The 20,524-nt window shown below is 44.4% G+C and overlaps 1 protein-coding gene across 3 annotated transcripts in view; it reads right to left on the reverse strand.

The window, feature by feature from the left end:
- Window positions 1-20,524, reverse strand: part of CHCHD3 (coiled-coil-helix-coiled-coil-helix domain containing 3) — a 206,436-nt gene that overhangs the window by 4,669 nt on the left and 181,243 nt on the right. For all 3 annotated transcript variants that reach the window (XM_068169075.1, XM_068169066.1, XM_068169058.1), the window contains exon 7: window positions 3,723-3,858. In XM_068169075.1, coding sequence (XP_068025176.1) covers window positions 3,723-3,858 — 136 coding nt within the window. The remainder of the gene's footprint in view (window positions 1-3,722; window positions 3,859-20,524) is intronic.

Below are 20,524 nucleotides of genomic sequence, written 5' to 3' on the forward strand. Positions count from 1 at the left end.
TAAATTCAATTTATGAAAAGCACAAAGTGTGCTCAGCCTGAGCACAAGTGCCCAGACTCCTCGCCAGGAAATCGGATTAGTTAACTTATTTGGTTTTCAATATCTTGCTCTATTCCCTCTAGCAAAATTTCTTCTTTGTTTGTTTCTTGTAGCTAGTGTCAGTTAACTTCTTCATTTCTGAGCCTGCTATTTATCCCACTCTTCTGCCTTCCAACCAAGCACACGTAGCAGGTAATTTTTGAAGTATTTTATAGCAATTATTTCCAAGGAACTGTTTCTTTTCCCTGGACTTCTGGGCAATCAGTGAGTAAAAATAATTGCAATTACAGCTGCAACACATGGACGATGAGATATAGAGGACTGATGTTCATTGTTCCTGCCTGCAAATATTTCCATCATAAAAGGCTCCTCTTTCTCTCTTATCCTAAGAGAGAAACCTCTCTGAATTCTCATCTTGAAGCATTTGTGAAAGAGAGTAGGAAACATTTAGGAAACACTTTTAACTACTTGACAGGCTTGGGTGAAGATCTTCAATGAAAAAAAAAAAGGTGTTTAAAAGGGTGTTTAAACCTAATGCTCAGATTTATGCAATTTTCTTTTCTTACAGCTGCTGAACATGAATTAATTCATCCTCATCATAGCCTTCTGAAAAAATTCCTATCAGATACAAACTTTGGCGATAGCTTAAACATCTTTAAGTAATTAATATAACTGTTTTAACTTAGCTTAGAAAATAATACATTATAAATACATTAAGTGTTCCGGGTGATGCAAGCCACGGTGAACATCTAATCCACTGCATAACAATTTCAATACTATTCCTTGGCCTTTCTTCTAAAATACCTCAATCCCACCCACAGTGCAGGACCTTCAGCCTGGATTTTGGAACGTAACAGTCACACTAAAGGAAAACTCAGAAAAAATACAAAATTACAGAATACAGAATTAACCAGGTTGGAAAAGACCTTTGAGAGACTCAGGGGTGACCTTATTGCTCTCTACAACTACCTGAAGAGGGGTTGTAAACAGGCAGAGGTTGGTCTCTTCTCCCAGGCAGCCAGCACCAGAACAAGAGGACACAGTCTCAGGCTGCACCAGGGGAGGTTCAGGCTGGAGGTCAGGAGGAAGTTTTACACAGAGAGAGAGTGATTGCCCATTGGAATGGGCTGCCCGGGGAGGTGGTGGAATCGCCATCACTGGAGGTGTTCAGGAGGAGACTTGACAGGGTGCTTGGTTGCATGGGTTAGTTGATTAGGTGGTGTTGGATGATAGGTTGGACGCGATGATCTTGAAGGCCTCTTCCAACCTGATCTATTCTATTCTATTCTATTCTATTCTATTCTATTCTATTCTATTCTATTCTATCACCCAACCCCATCTAATTAACTAAACCATGGCACTAAATAAATGTAGACACCAATTATTGTTTGTCATAGCAGACATTAGCTGAAAACCCAGCATTTCAATTTAAAGGAAATAAAATACAGTTCAAATGGTCATGGGGACCTGTACAACTGAAGGAAGAAAGGGATGTGTCCACCTGTGGGAAGCCCAACACAGGGAGACATGGACCTCCTGGAGTGGGTCCAGAGAAGGGCCACAAAGATGATCAGAGGGCTGGAACTCCTCTCCTGGGAAGACAGGCTGAAAGAATTGGGGCTGTTCAGCCTGGAGAAGGCTCCAGGGAGACCTTATAGCTACATTTCAATACCTGAAGGGGACCTACAGGAAGGTTGGGGAAGGACTATTTAGAAGAGCTTGTGGTGACAGGGTGAGAGGCAATAGTTTGAAACCGGAGCAGGGTATATTTAGGTTGGACATAAGGAGGAAGTTCTTCATAATGAGAGTGGTGAAATAGTGGAATGGCTTGTCCAGAGATCTGGTTGAGACCCTATCCCTGGTGATATTCAAGATCAGACTTGATGTGGCCCTGAGCAGCCTGATCTAGTTGGACGTGTCCCTGCTCACTGCAAGGGGGCTGGATAAGATCACCTTTGAGGGTCTCTTCCAACCCAATGAAATCTATGAATCTGTAATGGGCATAAAATTGAACATAGGAAGTTCCATCTAAACATGAGAAGAAATGTCTTTACTTTGCGGATGGCAGAGCTCTGGAGTAGGCTGCCCAGTGAGGTGGGAGACTTTCTAGGCCCATCTAGATGTGTTCCTATGTGATCTGCTGTAGGTGATTCTGCTCTAGTAGTGGGGTTGGACTTGATGCTCTTCAGAGGTCCCTTCCAAACCCTACCACTCTGTGATTCTGTGAAAATTTTCTAGCTGAATTCATAGCAGCTTCTGTGCTCAAAGAAGGAAAATGGACAAAGCTGGTTGTACTTTCTATGCCTGGGTGTCTGAGCAAGACTCAGCCATCTCTCAAAAATTAATAAATGATCTCTCCAAAATTAATAAAGCTTTATGAAAGACAGCCTCAGGCTAGGGCATCAGGAAAAATTTTGATGAGCAGGAAGATCTGGTGGGCTGTAGGGTTTTTAAGGAAACGAAGGAGCCCAAGGGCTTGGTGCATGACAAGCAGGCAGGAGGACATATGATGGAGCGTGTATCAAAGGAGGTGATTTTGAAAGGGACAGGATGATCTCACTGACATTTATTTTTCATCACATGAATCCTCTTTAAAGTTTTCACTGATTATGCCAATGCTTAATATCATAAAGTGCTTTTAGAGCTGCCCAGACAGTCAGACAATTGTTCTTGTCCTGTAGTGTTCAGAGAACAACCACGCTACAGCCATTAGATGAATTTGTCTTCTAGCACTGCTGACCCAGCCAGGCTGCCTGTGCACAGGGGAGCAAGCTGACTACAGCATGGACTTCTGGGAGTGGGGCAAGGGAAGCCACAAAAATGATCCAGGGGCTGGAACCCCTCTGTTGTGATGACAGGCTGAAGGAGTTGGGGTTCAGCCTGGAGATGAGAAGGCTCTAGGAATACCTTCTTGCAGCCTTTCAGTACTTACAGGGGCCTCTAAGGAAGCTGGGAATAGGCTTTTGATGAGGGCCTGTTGTGACAGGACAAGGAGCAATGATCTTAAACTAAAAGAAGGGAGATGCACATTAGGTCAAAGGAAGATGGTACTGAGACCCTGGCTCAGGTTGCCCAGAGAGTTGGCAGATGTGCCGTTCTTGGAACTATTCCAGGTCAGGTTGTCTGGGGGTCCGAGCAATCTATTCCAGTTGCAGATGTCACTTGCTGACTGCAGGGGGTTTGGAATAGATGAACCTTAAAGGTCCCTTCTAACTCAAACCACCAAATCACTATGGTTGCAAAAGACCTTCAAGATCATCAAGTCCAACCATTATCTAATGGTCCAACAGTCTACCAGGGCCACTACTACCCCATATCCTTGAGTACCACAGCTAGATGACTTTTTATTCCATCCAGGGATGAATTCAGCCATTTCCCTAGGCAGCCTGTTCCAGTTTTTAACAACCCTTTTGGTACAGAAGGTTTTCCTGATGTCCAACCTAAACCTCCCCTGGTGTAACTTGATGCCATTTACTCTTGTCCTAAGAGCTGTGACATGTGAGAAGAGATCAACACTCACTTCTCTGCAACCTCCCTGCAGATAGTGGTAGAGAGTGCAAAAGTCTCCCCTCAGCCTCCTTCAGACTACACAATGCCAGCTCTCTCAGCTGCTCCTCGTAAGACTTGTTCTCAATACCCTTCATGATTCCATGGTCATTTGAGTGCCACTATTTCTAACTCACCTGTTTGGCATGATTGACACAGTGCAGGTACTGGCTGGCCAGGGCAGAGCAGCTGAGAGTCTCCTGAGCATGTTGTTGATAACACTGTAGAATTTTATCCTGCAGATCAGCACAGATTGGGTGAGACTCGTATCGCCTGGGGAAAGAGAAAAGAACCTCTTGGTTTCCTTCTCAAAATGATTCCAAGAAAGATGTAACTCTTTTATAACCATTATAATTCTTAAAGAAGTGAAGGAACACACTTTGAATTTCTACAGGAATAGAACAGAACAGAACAGAACAGAACAGAACAGAACAGAATAGAATAGAATAGAATAGAATAGACCAGACCAGGTTGGAAGAGACCTTCAAGATCATCGCGTCCAACCTATCATCCAACACCACCCAACTAACTAACCCATGCAACCAAGCACCCTGCCAAGTCTCCTCCCGAACACCTCCAGTGCTGGCGACTCCACCACCTCCCCAGGCAGCCCATTCCAATGGGCAATCACTCTCTCTGTGTAAAACTTCCTCCTGACCTCCAGCCTGAACCTCCCCCAGCTCAGCCTGAGACTGTGTCCTCTTGTTCTGGTACTGGCTGCCTGGGAGAAAAGACCAACCTCTGCCTGCCTACAGCCCCCGCTTCAGGTAGTTGTAGAGAGCAATAAGGTCACCCCTGAGCCTCCTCTTCTCCAGGCTAAGCAACCCCAGCTCCCTCAGTCTCTCCTCACAGGGCTTGTGTTCCAAACCCCTCACCAACTTTGTTGCCCTTCTCTGGACTCGTTCCAGCAAGTCAACCTCCTTCCTAAACTGAGGGGCCCAGATCTGGACACAGGACTCGAGGTGTGGCCTAACCAGTGCAGAGTACAGGGGCAGAATGACCTCCCTGCTCCTGCTGGCCACACTGTGCCTGATGCAGGCCAGGATGCCATTGGCCCTCTTGGCTGCCTGGGCACACTGCAGGCTCATGTTCATCCTACCATCAACCAGTACCCCCAGGTCCCTCTCTGCCTGGCTGCTCTCCAGCCACTCTGACCCTAGCCTGTAGCACTGCATAGGGTTGTTGTGGCCGATGTGCAGAACCTGAGTTAGCTGGGTTATAAAGAGGGGTAATGTGAGATGCAAATATCACTGTGAGCTGCAGAAGTTTGGCTATTAGGACCACAATGTCCTCCTGATCCAGTACTCAGTTTCCAGCTGGCAGAGAAAACAAACTTTATATGAGCACACATCTCTGCCTGAAGATCTCAGCAATGATAATACATCTGATCTCACCTATGCCACAAACAGTCACAGGACCACAGGAATGCTTCTTTGCTGCTATCCGTAGGACCATGTAATCTTGCTACTTAGTAAATATTGCTCCTGCATAGAACTAAAATCGCCCTCTCAGCTGACCTCCAGGATAGCAAAAGCAACTACCATCAGCAAATTACACAACCTACTTTTGCTGATCTGATGAGAGCCTCTATTTTCAGTGCATCCTCCTTCCCATCACCTCAGTTCTAATCCTCGCACCAGATGTGCAAGTTATTTAGGACTTTTGGTCTGTTTTCTCTACTGTCTGGACTCAATGCTCTTGCCATCTTTTAGGCTGATGCAATGCATTATTTTTTTTTTTTTGCCTTCAACAGAAGCTAAAGGAAGGGAAGCTTCTGTAGTCCTTCCTTTAACATCCAATCTCATTTGGGCAAAACTCTTAATTTCTAAAATGCTACCCATGCTGGTAAGGCCACAGAATTAAAATGGGAATACAATGCTTGCTTATTTCAACAGAAAAGGGGTTGGTGAAGTTTTTCAGAGACAAAATATCCATGGAAATGTTAAGTTAACTGGACATTTACTTTATAAATCCTTTTCAAGATAGGCATTTCTAGCAGACAATCAAACCCCAGTGAAACTGCTTTCTCACCTAAGATAAACTATTTTAAAGGCAGATGAAAAACACATGACAGTTTGAGAAGTGTTCCAGCTCATGTGCCTTGAAATCAGCCATTTGCTTTATGTCTGCAAGCTGTATGCTTAGCATATAGAATCATAGAACTGTTTTGCTTGGAAGAGACCTTTTTAAGGTCACAAAATCAAACCATTAAATTTAATTCTGCCAAACAGACACTAAACCATGTCCTTCAGCACCACATCTACATGGCTTTTCAATTCCTGCAGGGATAGGAACTCCACTACAGCCCTGGTCAGCTTGTTCTGGGCCTTTGGGGAAGAAATGTTTTACAATGTCCAACTTAAACATCCCCTGGTGCAACTTGAGGCCATTTTCTCTTGTACTGTTGCTTGTTCCTTGGGAGAAGAGACCAACTCCCATCTGGCTCCAACCTGCTTTTAGGGACTTGAAAGCAAGAACATCTCTCTATAAGCTCCTTTTCCCCAGGCTAAACCTCAGTTCCCTCAGCTTCTCCTCACAAGATTTGTGCTCTAGACCCTTCACCAGTTTTTTTTCCCTTCTTAGGACATTTTCCCAACTGTCCAAGAAGAAATGCCTCACAGTGACTTCTCTAACTATCTATTCCAGACCACATTATTTTTAGTTCAATAAGGCTGGAACAAACCCTAAGACTCATCAGCCACAGTACCCTCAGATGAATATTCTGTTCTGTCTTGTTTTGCTGCTCAGCCAAGGCAAAGCTCTGTTTTACTCAAGTGTGGAAGTGAAACGTGAAGCACAACACTGCTCCTTAGGGGAACTGACTTCTTGGCAGCCACTCAAGAAAGGAATGTGAAGTCACCTTGATTTTACAGTATGTACCTATATAAAACATCTGCCTCACTCTCTTCATTCATTACCGTACATCTGTGAAACACCTAAACCACAATTAAAACACAGTCCCAGGTGCTCACACACTTTATGATCAGGAAGTTCAAACTTCTGTAGTCTTACAGAGGAGGATTTTCCTTTAATCCCCCCTCTGCTGATGTAAGCAAGCACATCAAAAGCCTGCTAGGCATCAGCATGTATGACCACGAGCTGCTGCACAGTGACTGACTATGGCAAGGTCTGTATGATGATGGAGGATGAGAGGAAGTACCATGTGCACTCTTTATAACCCTAAGGCTGATGATTTTATCGAATCATAGAATGGAAGGGGTTGGAAGGGACCTTTGAAGATCCTGGAGTTCCATCCCCCTGCCAAAGCAGGACCACTGAGGGCAGATCACACAGGAATGCATCCAGATGGGTCTTGAAACTCCCTAGAGAAGGAGACTCCACAACCTCTCTGGGCAGCCTAGGCCAGGGCTCCAGCACCCTTACAGTATAGAAGTTTTTCATTATGCTGAGGTGGAACTTCCTGTGTTCCAGTTTGTATCCATTGTCCCTCATCCTATCACAGTGCATCACTGAGAAGAGACTGGCCCCTTCTTGACACCCACCCTTCAGATATTTATAAACAATAAGATCTCCCCTCAGGCATCTCTTCTCCAGACTAAATAGCCCCAGGCTCTCAGCCTTTCTTTTTCTTTTAAAGAGCTGCTTCTTTCCTAGGAACCTTCATTTTGGTGGAAGCCTGCATAGGAAACTTGTCTCTCTGCTCTGCCATGAGAGGGTTGAGTGCTTTCTTCAAATTAAAAACAATAAAGAGAGAAAGTGTAGATATACTGCAACAATCAAAGACTGGTGACCCCCATGAAGCACAGCTAAACAAAGAGGCTTCATTCAGAAGTTCAGAGACCTGCTGCTTAGAAGCCTTTAGGGAGAACCTGAAGAGTGACTGGTGAAGTGGAACAGCTCAAACATCACCCTGTAGAGCAGACATGGAATTAAAACTGTAAACTCTTGCTTGACTCTTTTTACCTCATGTGCATTATCTGGTTTATAATTGGGTTTTTTTGGCACCATCAAGGCACGGAAGAACTCTTTTGTTAAAACATGTCAGCACCCACCTCTGCTTTGTTTCTACTGAAAGAAGTGTCAGAAACTGTCAGGATTTTGTGACATTGTGATGTTTTCTTTCTCAGTTGTGCATTTACTTTCTGCTTGCTCTAGTAAATGTTTTATTAATGGGACAAAAATAAATAAATAAATCCCAACATAAAAAAACACAACCCCAAACCTCCTCTCCCTCTACGACTCCCTGAAAGGAACTTTGAGTGAAGTGAGTGTTGATCTCTTCTCTCATGGAACAAGTGACAGAACAATAGGAAATGGCCTCAAGTTGCACCACAGAAGGGTTAAGTTGCACATTAGGAAGACTTTCTTCCCCCAAAGGGTTGTCAATGCCTGGGACAGTGAATCGGGGAAGTCCCTATCCCTGCAGGGATTGGAAAGCCATGTACATGTAGTGTTGAGGGACATAGTTTAGTGATGGGCTCTACAGTACTGGGTTAACAGTTGGACTTGATGATCTGAAAGGTCTCTTCCAACAGAAACAATTCCATGGTTCTATGACACAGTATCACAGTATCACCAAGGTTGGAAGAGACCTCAAGGGTCATCGAGTCCAGCCTATAAACACAGACCCCATGACTAGACCATGGCACCAAGTGCCATGTCCAATCTCCTCTTGAACACCTCCAGGGATGGTGACTCTACCACCTCCCCGGGCAGCACATTCCAATGACTAATGACTCTCTCGGTGAAGAACTTTCTCCACATTGTCTCCTGCCCCACAGTTGCTTATTTTCATGCCATGACTTTTCACGGCTAATTTTTCAATCCATGCTCTCAGCCCACTGTTTGCTCTTCCAGGCACTGCAGATCCAATGCAGGTCAATGTGAATGGGGCCAACTCCTTCAAGTCAACAAAGTCCATTTTCATGGATTAATCTGTTGAAGGAGAGCACCATCTCCATATTGATCAGCTGTGCTTGTTACACCATCCTAATGCACTATTTGCACCTTGGGGAAAACATTAAATGAGATTACTGCCTAACATTAGCTGGCCATAAACCACATGCTTCAGGATCTCCCACTCAGGAGAGAAGGCTGCATCATGCATTATGGGAACCCCACCAAAGGGTTTGAGATTGATTTCTGTTTGGTAATGTATGATAGGACTCTTGGATGGTCAGAAACAGCCAGCAGCAAGAAAGGTCCTCCAAAAAGAAATGAAATCTCTCCCTAACAAGAAACTTCTCTAGGATTCCTATAAATAAGGGCCATTTTACAGAAGCATTCAAGGATTTGTGGTGCTTGAATGAATCACAGAATGGTTTGGGTTGGAAGGGACCTTTAAAGGCCATCTAGTCCAGCTTCCCTGCAGTGAGCAGGACTCAACAAAAAGCTGAATGTAAGGCTTGTAAGAAAAGGTAAATATTGTCAAATCAGTAATTATATGGAATTTGTAGTAAAAATGTGGAGATTTTAAACACCTGAATGGATAAAGCAACCTGGACTGCTCTCAGACCTGACCCTGCCTTGTGCAGAAGGTTTCTTCCCTGAACTATCTCACATCCTGAGAGATACTTGTATTTTAGGAGTCATGTCAAGGAAGGTGTCCCATCAGTTTATTTCTTTTTAATCACTTGGGAATTTTACAACTAAACTGAAGGAAAAATACACAACACAGGATCTGTCCTGGTTTGAGCTAGAACAGAAGTAATTCTGGCCAGTGATTTGACTTCTCAGCTCAGCACTGCACTTGCTGAAGTTCAGGGCAGGTTTGCACACACAGTGACTGCTTCTAGCAGTGACAATGCTGATGGGGAGTCACTGCCAAGGGATGGACTCCAGAAAGGCTCCTGCTTAGACTTGCTCCTGTGCACACCAAGGGCACTAAATGTTGTGTCCTACACTGGGGTGCAATAAGTCAGAGGTGGCACCTGTGGGGTAACCCGAAACTGACCAACAAGGGATTCTATCCCATGGGCATCATCAGGATAAAGCCTCTTCTGCAATGGCTGGTATATGAGCAGGACTCTGTCTATTCTGCATTTGATCTCAACCAGTGTGTTCCTGAGTCCATTTCCAGAATTCAGCTCCTGAATCTGCTTCCACTCTGCTCCCAAGTCCAGTCTGGGACTTCCCCGATGCCTGCTCCCAGCATCAGTGGTGATGGTGATGTCATTGTCATCAGGGGTTGGGTTTGCTATTGGTTTGTATCTATTTATATTGATTTCATTTACTGTTATTATTTTTACTAAAGCTGGTTTAGTTCCTTTCCCAACCCCCCAGTCTTTCTCCCTTACTCCCTTTCTCTCCCCTTTGGAGAGGCAGAGGGGTTTGCAGAGAGTTTCTGTCACTTACCGAGCGGCCAGCCCAGCCCTATCCCTTGACAGGAGTGAACTAGGACTGCCAGGTAACCTTGACAGACTTCTGTCTCCATTCCGTGCAACTCAGTAACTCCTTTACAGAATCAACACATACAAAACCACCAATGCCTTTCCGATCTTTCACTTTCCTAGCTGTTCTGCAAGCACCTTGCATGCCAGCAGAGTATTTCTCTGTGCTGGGATAAATCTCTGAGGGAGCCACGCACCCACTGCTTCCATCAGGCTGATGCAACACAATCTCATAAAAGCAATAGGATGGAAGACACAAAAGAAAATGAGAGAGAGGCTTAAAAAAAAATGAAATATTCTATGCTAAAGCATGAAGAGGAAATTTAATGAAGGTAACTTTGTATTCATCTAGCCTCTCTCAAAGAGCATAGCTTATTGTACTCCTGGGGGCACTGAGAAAGGAGCCCCTTCATGGCATTCAAACAAAATGTCTACTAAAGAGGAAATTCGCAATCACCACGGTAAGCTTTGCAGGTTTTGTGATAAAACTGACATTCTAACTGAAGGAATCTGAATCACTGATGAGTTTCCAGCTGTGCAGGTATCTGGCAGAAACCCACCAGATCAGGACTTCAGGCAATTGTCATAAAATAGGGGAGGGGGGGAAGGGGGGGGGGGCGGGGAATAGCAACAAAAAACCCATCACGTAGTACAAAACCCAGTGTCTTCAGATCCACAAGTATTCAGGGCCTAATTTTATTCCTCATTAAGATGATGACACCTGATGAGACCTACCAAAGCATCTGGTTTTATTTGTGTGACCCCTGGCATCTCAGGCTACCTCTGTACCTCTAAATAAAACAGACAGTAGATGATCCCCTGGGCCCAAGGCCAAGCATTATGATTCAACACAACCTGTGTCTCTTCACCTTGCCTTCCCATCCAAACCAGAATCTCAGCACATCCACATCCAAACAGCAAACTGGGAGTGGCCCCCAGCATGTGCTGATGCCCTGGCTATGTCTGGTGCTGTCCAGGAAAGTGTTAGCTGCAAAACAAACTCCTGTTGGACTAGGTGAACCATTCTATGATTCTATGATAAATGATTGCATTACCAATTAGATACAATGCACCAGCACAGAAGAGTGCTGGAGATGATGTCCTGCCCTGTTTTATTTAATTCTACTGATGTAGCACAAAAGCCACACTGTGACCAGACCCCAAGTGAGCTAGGTAACATGCAAAGAGATAAAAAGAAAAAAAAAGGAGAGTGTTTCTTTTCTCAACATCCTTGTAACACACACAAAGATAAGGTACAACAAACTGAGCAGCCTGGTCTAGTGAAGATGTCCCTGCCCATGGCAGAGGGGGTTGAAATTAGTTGATCTTTAAGGTATCTTCCAACCCAAACTATTCTGTGAAAACAAAAGGAAACTGAGGCAATCCATACCCTCATTGCAGACAGCCCTAAGTATAGCAACAGAAGGGCAATGAAGCAGATGATGGGTCTGGAGAATGGATCTTACAAGGAGTGGCTGAGAGAACTGGGGTTGTTTAGCCTGGAGAAAAGGAGGCTGAAGGGAGACCTTCTCACTCTCTACAACTCCTGAATCAAGGTTAGAGAAGAATGATGGTCATTCTCTTCTCCCTAGTAATAAATGACAGGAAAAGAGGAAATGGCCTCAAGTTGTACCACGGAGGTTTAGGTTGGATATTAGAAGAAACTTCTTCACTGAAAAGGTTCTTAAACATTGGAACAGGCTCACAAGAGAGGTGGTTGAAACCCCATCCCTGGAGGTGTTTAAAAGACACAGAGATGTGGTGCTGAGGGATATGGTTTAGCACAAGACTTAGTACAGTTAGAGAATGGTTGGACTTGATTGTCTTAAAGGCCTTTCCCAACCAAAACGATTCCACGTTTCTATTAAAGCCTCATTGTCATCAAGTGCTTTATGAAACAACCAAGAGGATTTTTAGAGGCATCTGTGTGAAGTTACACAATTAAAGTTGTCTATGTCTAGGAGAAAATCCTTCTAAGGAGCTGTGAAACTTGGTGCGTGTTTGGACACTGGATGAGTGAGTGGTTCAAAGAGAAAGTAAACAGGGAACTGGAAACCACAAGGAAGCAGAAATAGGATCTGCGGGGCTTCAAAAGAGAAGACGTGTGACTTACACAGGCAAGCATTGATGGGGAAGGCACTGGCAGGATGAAAGGAGATGATGTGAATCTGGGATAGGAAATTATCTGCAGCACTGCTTTCAACAGACATCATTAGGGCATGATTTCACTTCTCATGTCCAGAGGGAAAAAAAGCAAGCAAAAAAACCCACAACAGAATTCTCCCCCCACACACCCCTCTGCCGCCATCATCGTAACTGGTGTCCTGAGTAATGATGGATTTAGCTGCACAGACAGACAAGGAAGGCCACGCTTTGAGACACTGCATAAAGAATCAGCATGAGTGGAATGTAAACCTAGCTGAGAAGACTTAGAGGAGGTCAGCTCAAAGCTGAGGTGTGACAAGCCTGAAGCAGCAGCAAGACAGTGGTGCTTTCCACAGTGACATGAGGAGGTGGTGGTGAGGGGGCTGGCTTTCCAACAGTCGCTTCCAACAGCATCTCTGCTGGGTGGATCTGCAGAACTTGTCTGTGGTATAGAAAAGTTGCAGAGAGGATGAGAAGGGGAAAAAAGACAAAAGGGCATATGGTAATGAAGGTCCTTGCTGCCATTCCACTATTTTTAGTTTTGAAATTAATTTACTCTTGATATTAAATTATTTTTAAAGATTGTCTTCACACATTAAGTAGGTGATGACTTGAAAGTGCATTATGAAACATGTAAAACACAAACCAAATGGTTATGTTCTTCTGAAAATCATTTGGAAGTTAATTCCACAGATCTGATTTCTCAATATCTACAACTGATGCATGAAGCAGTCCAGAATCAAACTGTGCCCACACAGAGCCCTCAAAATTACCGTGTGGGAAGTGCTGCCAGCAAAAGATCAAGGACTGCTGAGTTGATTCTTGCTTTTATTTACACTTGACTACATGGTGTGACTTTTCCACAAGGTGTAAAAGAAAGAATTTGCCTAACAAATCTATGATGAAATGGTGGAAAAGAACCACAAGTCGTTTCTGCTCTACAACTGAAAATGCTAAACGTGTGCGTTGACACTAAATAAATGACTTCTGCAAATCTCAGCATACAGCTTACTCTGTCTACTGATGGAATTATCTTGGTGCTACTTGCTAGCAAGTCCAGTCATTTTGGTTGGAAAAAACTTTAAGATCATCACATCCAACCATTATATCGCTCTATCAAGTCTAGTGCTAAACTATGTCCCCCAGCACCACACCTCTGTGCCTTTTAAACACCTCCAAGGATGAGAATTCAAGAACCTCCCCTGGGGAGCCTGTTTCAGCATTTGAGAACCCTTTCAATGAAGAAACTTCTTCTAATGTCCAACCTAAACCTACCCATGTCAAACTTGAGGCCATTTCCTCTCATCTTATCACTTGTTACCAGGGAGACAAGACCAACGCCCAACTTAACTCCAACCTCACTTCAGGGAGCAGTAGAGAGCCAGAAGGTCTCTCTTCAGCATCCTTTTCTCTGGGTGAAACAAATCCAGTTCTCTCAGCTGCTCCTCAGAGCACTTGTTCTCCAGATCCTTCACCAGCTTCATTGCCCGTCTCTGGAACCACTCTAGGACCTCAATGTCCTTCTTGCAGTGAGTTCTGTTTTTTTGACAAAAACACAGGCAATGTTTGTCATCCTCTCGTTTATTTCATCTCTCACACAGCCTTCTTAAAAGGAAATAAAAATCTATTTGAACCATTCTGACCTTTGAAATTTAGGGATGGAGGAAGAAAGACACATTCCAGCATACTCACAGACACACTGCTTGAAGATGGACATTTAATTATACCTACACTAAGTCAACTTCAGTAAGTGGACAAAAATCTGGTTTAAGAGCAAAGACTGGCAAGTAGGACTATCGACCCTTTTAGATGCTCTGTTTTCACCTAGTGAAACACCTGCTAAAACACTTGATCTGTTGGTAGGATACTGGTTCAGCTTCTAGCACAAGCGAAGCGGAAACTACAGCTTGCACTGTAACAACTTACTCATTGCATGCAGGGAGGAAAGATCATCTCTGAGATGAAGAGAGAGAATTTACGATCCCAATGCTGGCAAAGCAGATAAAAACGAGCAGAACTTCAAGCACTGTGTAATTCCATATTTGCAGGTGCCAAGTTATGCACATTCTTAAACCCTTTGCTGGGCATAGACATACAACAGGAAGACATAAGGATGAGGATCAGAAAAAGATTTCCTGAATCCTAATGGGATGGTGTGATGAAGAGGTTACTAATTTATTAATACAAAATAGGAATTATATAAATATTAAGTTTATTAATTATTAAAAGCCACCAATAATTGAAAAATCACTATTTTGTACACGGATTCTAGTGCACGATTGTGAAAGACATCCCACAAGTGGTTTAGTTTTTACAATTTGGACCCAATTAGAATATCTCAGTCTACTGCTGCCAGCTGGTGATGCCTCTAATTGTTCAGCTAGCATACGGAATGGTTTGACTCTCTACAGCTACCTGAAGGGAGCTTGTAGCCAGGAGGGGGTTGGTCTCTTCCCCCAGGCAAGCAGCACCAGAACAAGAGGACACAGTCTCAAGCTGTGCCAGGGGACGATTAGTCTGGAGGTGAGGAGAAAGTTCTTCCCAGAAAGAGAGATTTGCCATTGGAATGTGCTGCCCAGGGAGGTGGTGGAGTCACCATCCCTGGAGGTGTTCAAGAGGGGACTGGATGAGGCACTTGGAGCCATGGTTTAGTTGTGAGGTGTTGGGTGACAGGTTGGACTTGATGATCTCTGAGGTCTTTCCCAACCTTATTGATTCTACGATTCTATGATCTACAGAATTAATTTCTATTCAAGAAAGGAAGGGTGCAGTTCCGCCACTTGTCCACCAGGCGGCGACTCAGCGGGACGCTGGCAGCTGCTTCACTCTATACAGAGAGTATTACAATGTGTCAGAGGCTTGAACTGGAAATGTTACGCTGCTAGGCGCGGGTGCTTTGAACTGAGTGTTAGTGAGTGGAAAGCACGTGGAAGGTACACTGTGTCCTTTGTTTGTAACGAGGTTAGTTGCTAGGCTGAGGCAGAGCGGCTGGCAGGCAACCTTGTTCCCCCCATGGCAGCAGAGAAGGGGCAGAATGTAGGCGCTGGTAGGCAGGCTCCCTTTGCAGGACTCAGGCAGCTCCCTCCGGATGGCAGTGAGTGGTCCTGCGGGGTCGGCCCAGCAGGACCGGTAGGGCTGGTCCCTGGACAGGGTTAGCCCTCACAGCAACAACCTTCGGGGCTGGTGAGGACAGCCCCAAGGAAGAGTCGCAGCTGCGCAGAGCGGCAGCTTCCTCTGCTTGGCTGGAAGGAGTGGGCGGGACCCTCAGGAAAGGAGGGGCATGTGTCCACACATGCTGAGGCAAGTTTTAATATTTGGGGCATAATTCTGGGCATATGGTGCCTTCACCATAGATGGATGCTAGTTGCCACGGTGAGTCTTCAGACTCTTAGGATGTTACATTAGGATGAGATCTAGAGATTAGGAGGAGTCTACAGAAAGGCAAGTAAACAAGGGATGGATCTAGGAAATCATCAATGACATATGGAAGAGAAGCAGCCAGTAAGGTTTTCTAGCAGCAGAGTTACAATGAAAACTAATTCCAGCCTTTTCCAAAAAACAATGAGTAGCTGAAGGAACTGGAGTTGTTCAGCCTGGAGAAAAGGAGGCTGAACGGAGACCTTCTCACTCTTTGCAGCTCCCTGAATGAAAGGAGGTTGGAGCCCGGTGGGGGCTGGTCTCTTCTCCATGGTCACAAGTGATAAGACAAGAAGAAATGGCTTCAAGTTGCACCAGGGGAGGTTTAAGCTGGCCATTAGAAGAGACTTCCTCACTGTAACAGTTCTCAAACACTGGAACAGGCTCCCCGGGGAGGTGTTTAAAAGATGCAAAGATGTGGTGCTGGGCAACTTGGTTTAGCACCACCCTTGGTAAAGTAATGGTTGGACTCAATTGTCTTAACCAAAATGATTCTGTGATTCTAACACAGAAAGAAAAACTGGTCCTCACTGGTAGCAGGTACTGGGGTTATTACAAGCATATTTGTGGGCAAAAGATAATTTTGCAGTAATGTAAGAGAAGTCCATCAGGAGATTCTTCACAGCAAGGGTGGTGAGACACTGGAACAGGTTGCCCAGAGAAGTGATGGAGGCTCCAATTCTGGAAGCCTTCAAAGCTAGGTTACATGGGGCCTTCAGCAACCTGGTCTAGTGGAAGGTGTCCCTGCCTGTGGTGGGGAGGGGTTTGAACTGGGTGATCTTTAAAGTCCCTTCTGATCCAAACCATTCTATGATGATTATAAACAAACCCACACTATTTAGGCCAGGAAAGCCCCACTCTGTTCCTTGTACAGAGGTAAAATGGTATCAATGCACATATCCCCTATACCCACTCCCAAACATTGCCCAACAAGCTATGGGAACTTCTGAGCTGACCTCCTACAAAAAGCTTGATGAGCAAGTCATGAAATGAATACAAGGTTTCTAGCAACCCTGACAAAGTTGAGATTCAATACTTTTATTTAATACTATTCATTTATAAAATCCCCCTCCCTGAAAAACAAACAAACAACAAAACAACCAAAACCCCAGAACAAAACCCCCTCAAAACACAAAGTACACCAAGATATTATTATACAAATGTACCTTACACACAGCTGGTCCTTGCAACTGTCAAGGAAACCACATGTTGGAACTACCCAAATTTAAGATGCATATTACTGCTTTTTTTTCAGCTTTAGGAACAGTTTGATTGAATACCAGGATGATAAAATCAAGTTTCATGGTTAATAATGATAAAATTCTAGACTTCTAACAGGGGCATGCATGCTCTGACGACTGTGTCCAGTTCTGGGCTCCCCACTTCAAGAGGGACTAGAGAGTGTCCAATGGAGGCTATGAGGATGATTGAAAGAACAGAGTATTTGTCTGATGAGGAAAGGCTGAGAGACCTGGGGCTGTTTAGTTTGGAGAAGAGAAGCCTGGGAGGAGATCTTAATGTTTATAAATATCTGAATGTGGGTGTGAAGAAGAAGGGGGCAGTCTCAATATTATGAGTGGTGCCCTGTGATAGGATGAGGAACACATGAGGTTTCACCTCAGCATGTTGAAAAACTTCTTTACTGTAAGGCAGTGTTGAGCCCCAGAAGAGGCTGCTCTCTTCCAGGGGGTTGTGGAGTCTCCTTCTCTGGAGACATTGAAGCCCCACCTCAATGTGTTCCCGTGTGACCTGCCCCGGGTGATCCTGCTTTGGTGAGGGGGTTTGTGCTTGATCTCTGGAGGTCCCTTCCAACCCCTACCATTCTATAACACGGCAACTACAATCTTCACTCAGAAACTCTGTTAGGAGCAGTTTTATCTGCATGGAATACATCCCACCCATGCAGCGTACCTATATCCTATAGATTTGAAATACAGCTGGGCATGAGCCTGCACTGTGCGCTCGCAGCCCAGACCCAGTATGTGCTGCGCTGATCCCCAGCAGTGTGGGCAGCAAGTGGAGGGAAGGGATTCTGCCCCTCTGCTGTGCTTTGGTGAGACCCCACCCACAGTGCTGGGGACAGCTCTGGAGTCCTCAGCACAGAAGAAATGTGGACCAGATGGAGCGGGACCAGAGGAAGCTACAGCAATGATGGGAGGGCTGGAAGCCCTCTGCTTTGTAAGGCCAGGCTGAGAGAGCTGGGATTGTTCAGCCAGGAGAAGAGAAGCCTCCGTGGAGACCTTCTGGTGGCTTAAAAAGGCCAATAAGAAAGCTGGGGACAGACTTTTTATCAGGGGCTGTTGTGACAGGGCAAGAGGTGATGGTTTTAAAGCAAAACTGTGGGGAGTTTTTACAAGGAGAGTGGTGAAACACTTGCACAGATTGACCAGAGAAGTGGTAGAAGCCTGGCAACATTCCATGTCAGGTTGTTTGTGGTTCTGGGCAGTCTGATCCAGTTAAGATGTCCCTGATGACTGCAGGGAGGTTGGACTAGATGATTCTTAAAGATCCCTTCCAACCCAAGGTATTCTGTGATTCCATATATAATTAAAGAAATTCTTGGTCTTAACAGTGATCAAACCCAGCTTCTAAGTTTGGCAAGTTAAGAGACAATGAACTATCGCCTCAGATATACATAAATCAATTCAACCACTCAGCAGAACAAAACTCAAACTAATCCCAACCACAAGAGATAAATCTGCTCATTCTAAACTGAGCAAACCCCTCCAGTCTCACACATATGTGATCAGCATATCAACGCTTACCTGATAATGTAAATTCAGATCACAAATTATTTGCAGAGCATGCATGTGGCACCACTTCAGCTCCCTCTCATTACTCTGCCCCCAAAATGATTTAATGAAGACTGGCAAGACTCCACTCACTCAGCTGTTTATGAACAAAGAAGTCAAAGATCACTATGGCAAACAACACGCGTGGTGCCATTTCTAACTATCAGGCCTTATGGGGGGCTTTTGTGCACTATTGGGATTTAGGCTGCAGCAGTCAGCAAGGGAATCACCACTCTCTTCACATGTAACTAGAGCTCAGGAGGTAGATCTAGTCTATGGGAACTTTAAGCGACGCTTTGGCCGGTTTGCAACCACTGCTGCTCCAGGACCAGCATTATATGCAATGTAAAATACAATATGGTACTATTTTTTTACAGAGAAAAAGTAATTTTGCAACAGTTTGAAACCTGCTTCTATATGAAGCTGGCAAAAAAACACAACCCTGTAATTTTATCCACTTCAATGACTCTTTCATCCATTTTGGTTTTACTCCTGTCCTTTCGTTAAACTTTTCACAGTAATGTCGCATCGCTGTGGCACAAAAGCATTACAGACAAAAAGACACATGTACACAAAACAGAGACAACAAAAATAATAAACACACACACACACAAAATACAGAAACACAAAAATAATACAGACAGACCTAAACAAAGCTCAAAACCACATAAGCAGCACAAATCCAATACACAACAGCATACCAATGTTGCAGATTTACCACCCCTACTTATTTCCCAAGAGCCATACAAGTCACTTCAGGCTTTGTAAACACCTGAGTAACATGATCATCCCCAAAATCGTGGTAATAAAATCTTCACAGCACCTTATACTACACTAAAAAAAAACATTTTCCTTTTATATAGGTGCTATATAATGTGTTTTAATAAGGGAACACATTTCTCACCCATAACAAAGGTCAACTACTGCACTCAGTTTGAAGCACCACAAGATACTAACTCATGGCACGTTATTATCCAAATGTTACTCTCTAGGGCAATATATGTTCACCTATTTTCTCCAGTCATAAGAGGCCCAAAGGCCTGCTACTGACCAGAAAAAAATGAGGAAAAGTACAGTATGGAAAAAGCAATCAATGGGTGAACACTTCAAGCTTCGCTGCTCCCGTGGGTGATAGTTACCTGAGGGAACTAAAGGTTGCAATCTTAAAAGATAGCAGAGTACATGCCCATTTCTCACTTGGGCATGAAGTTTGTTAACAAAGAAGGCTTGGATTTACTCTAACAAGCTACAAACACAACATGTACTTTCCCAGGTGTTGCACCAGGCTGTGGTGACCCACTCTGTGCATAAAACATAATCAGTTGGGCTGCAACAACAATAAGGTGTTAGCCAATACACACAAAGAGTAATAATCACCCTAGGAACATGCTGATAACAAGTGGGTGCTGGACCTTGCTGAAATATGTCTGAGTTTTAATGTGCTTCTACAAGGTGTTAGAGAAATATTAAACCATAATGTCCTCAACATCCCTTGTAGTATCCCACTAGAGAAAATGAAGTTTTCTCCATGAACAAATCATGAGCTGTGAAGCCAAGCAGGCACTTTCCCCCCCACTATTTTATTTTTCCCCATTATTTTTTAACTACTTCATAATTTTCCACTGCCTGCTGGTGGATGTTTCCCAAGACAGTTCTAAGACATGATGGCACCTGGAAAGCAGTTTAAAACCAGAAGATATTGCAGGGAAATATTACCACCAATTCACAAAGACCATAGAATCACACAGTATTCTGGGTTGGAAGGGACCTTGAAAGTCATCTAGTCATGGCCAGGGATACCTTCCACTAGACCAGGATGCTCAAAGTTTCATCTAACCTGACCTTGAACACTTCCAGGGAGGGTGGCGTCTACTATCTCTCTGGGCAACCTGTTTCAGTGTTTCACCACCCTCACAATAATGAATTTCTTCAAAATACCTAATCAAAATCTCCCCTCTTTCAGTCTGAAACCATCACTCCTTGTCCTATCACTACACTCCCTAAAAAAGAGTCTGTCCCTTTTTTTGCCTGTAGGCTCCCTTTAAGTACTGAATGGCCACTACAGTATCTCCCTGGAGCTTTCTCTTCTCCAGGCTGAACGACCCCAACTCTCTGCCTGTCTTCACAGCAAGATCATCTTTGTGGCCCTCCTCTTGGCCCACTCCACCAGGTCCATGTCTCTCCTGTGCTGAGAACTCCAGAGCTGGCCCCAGCACTGCAGGTGGGATCTCCCTC

The sequence above is a fragment of the Melanerpes formicivorus genome, unplaced genomic scaffold, assembly GCF_026170545.1.
Source record: "Melanerpes formicivorus ecotype bairdi unplaced genomic scaffold, bMelFor1.0.p_v2 SCAF_3, whole genome shotgun sequence".
Lineage (NCBI taxonomy): Eukaryota > Metazoa > Chordata > Aves > Piciformes > Picidae > Melanerpes > Melanerpes formicivorus.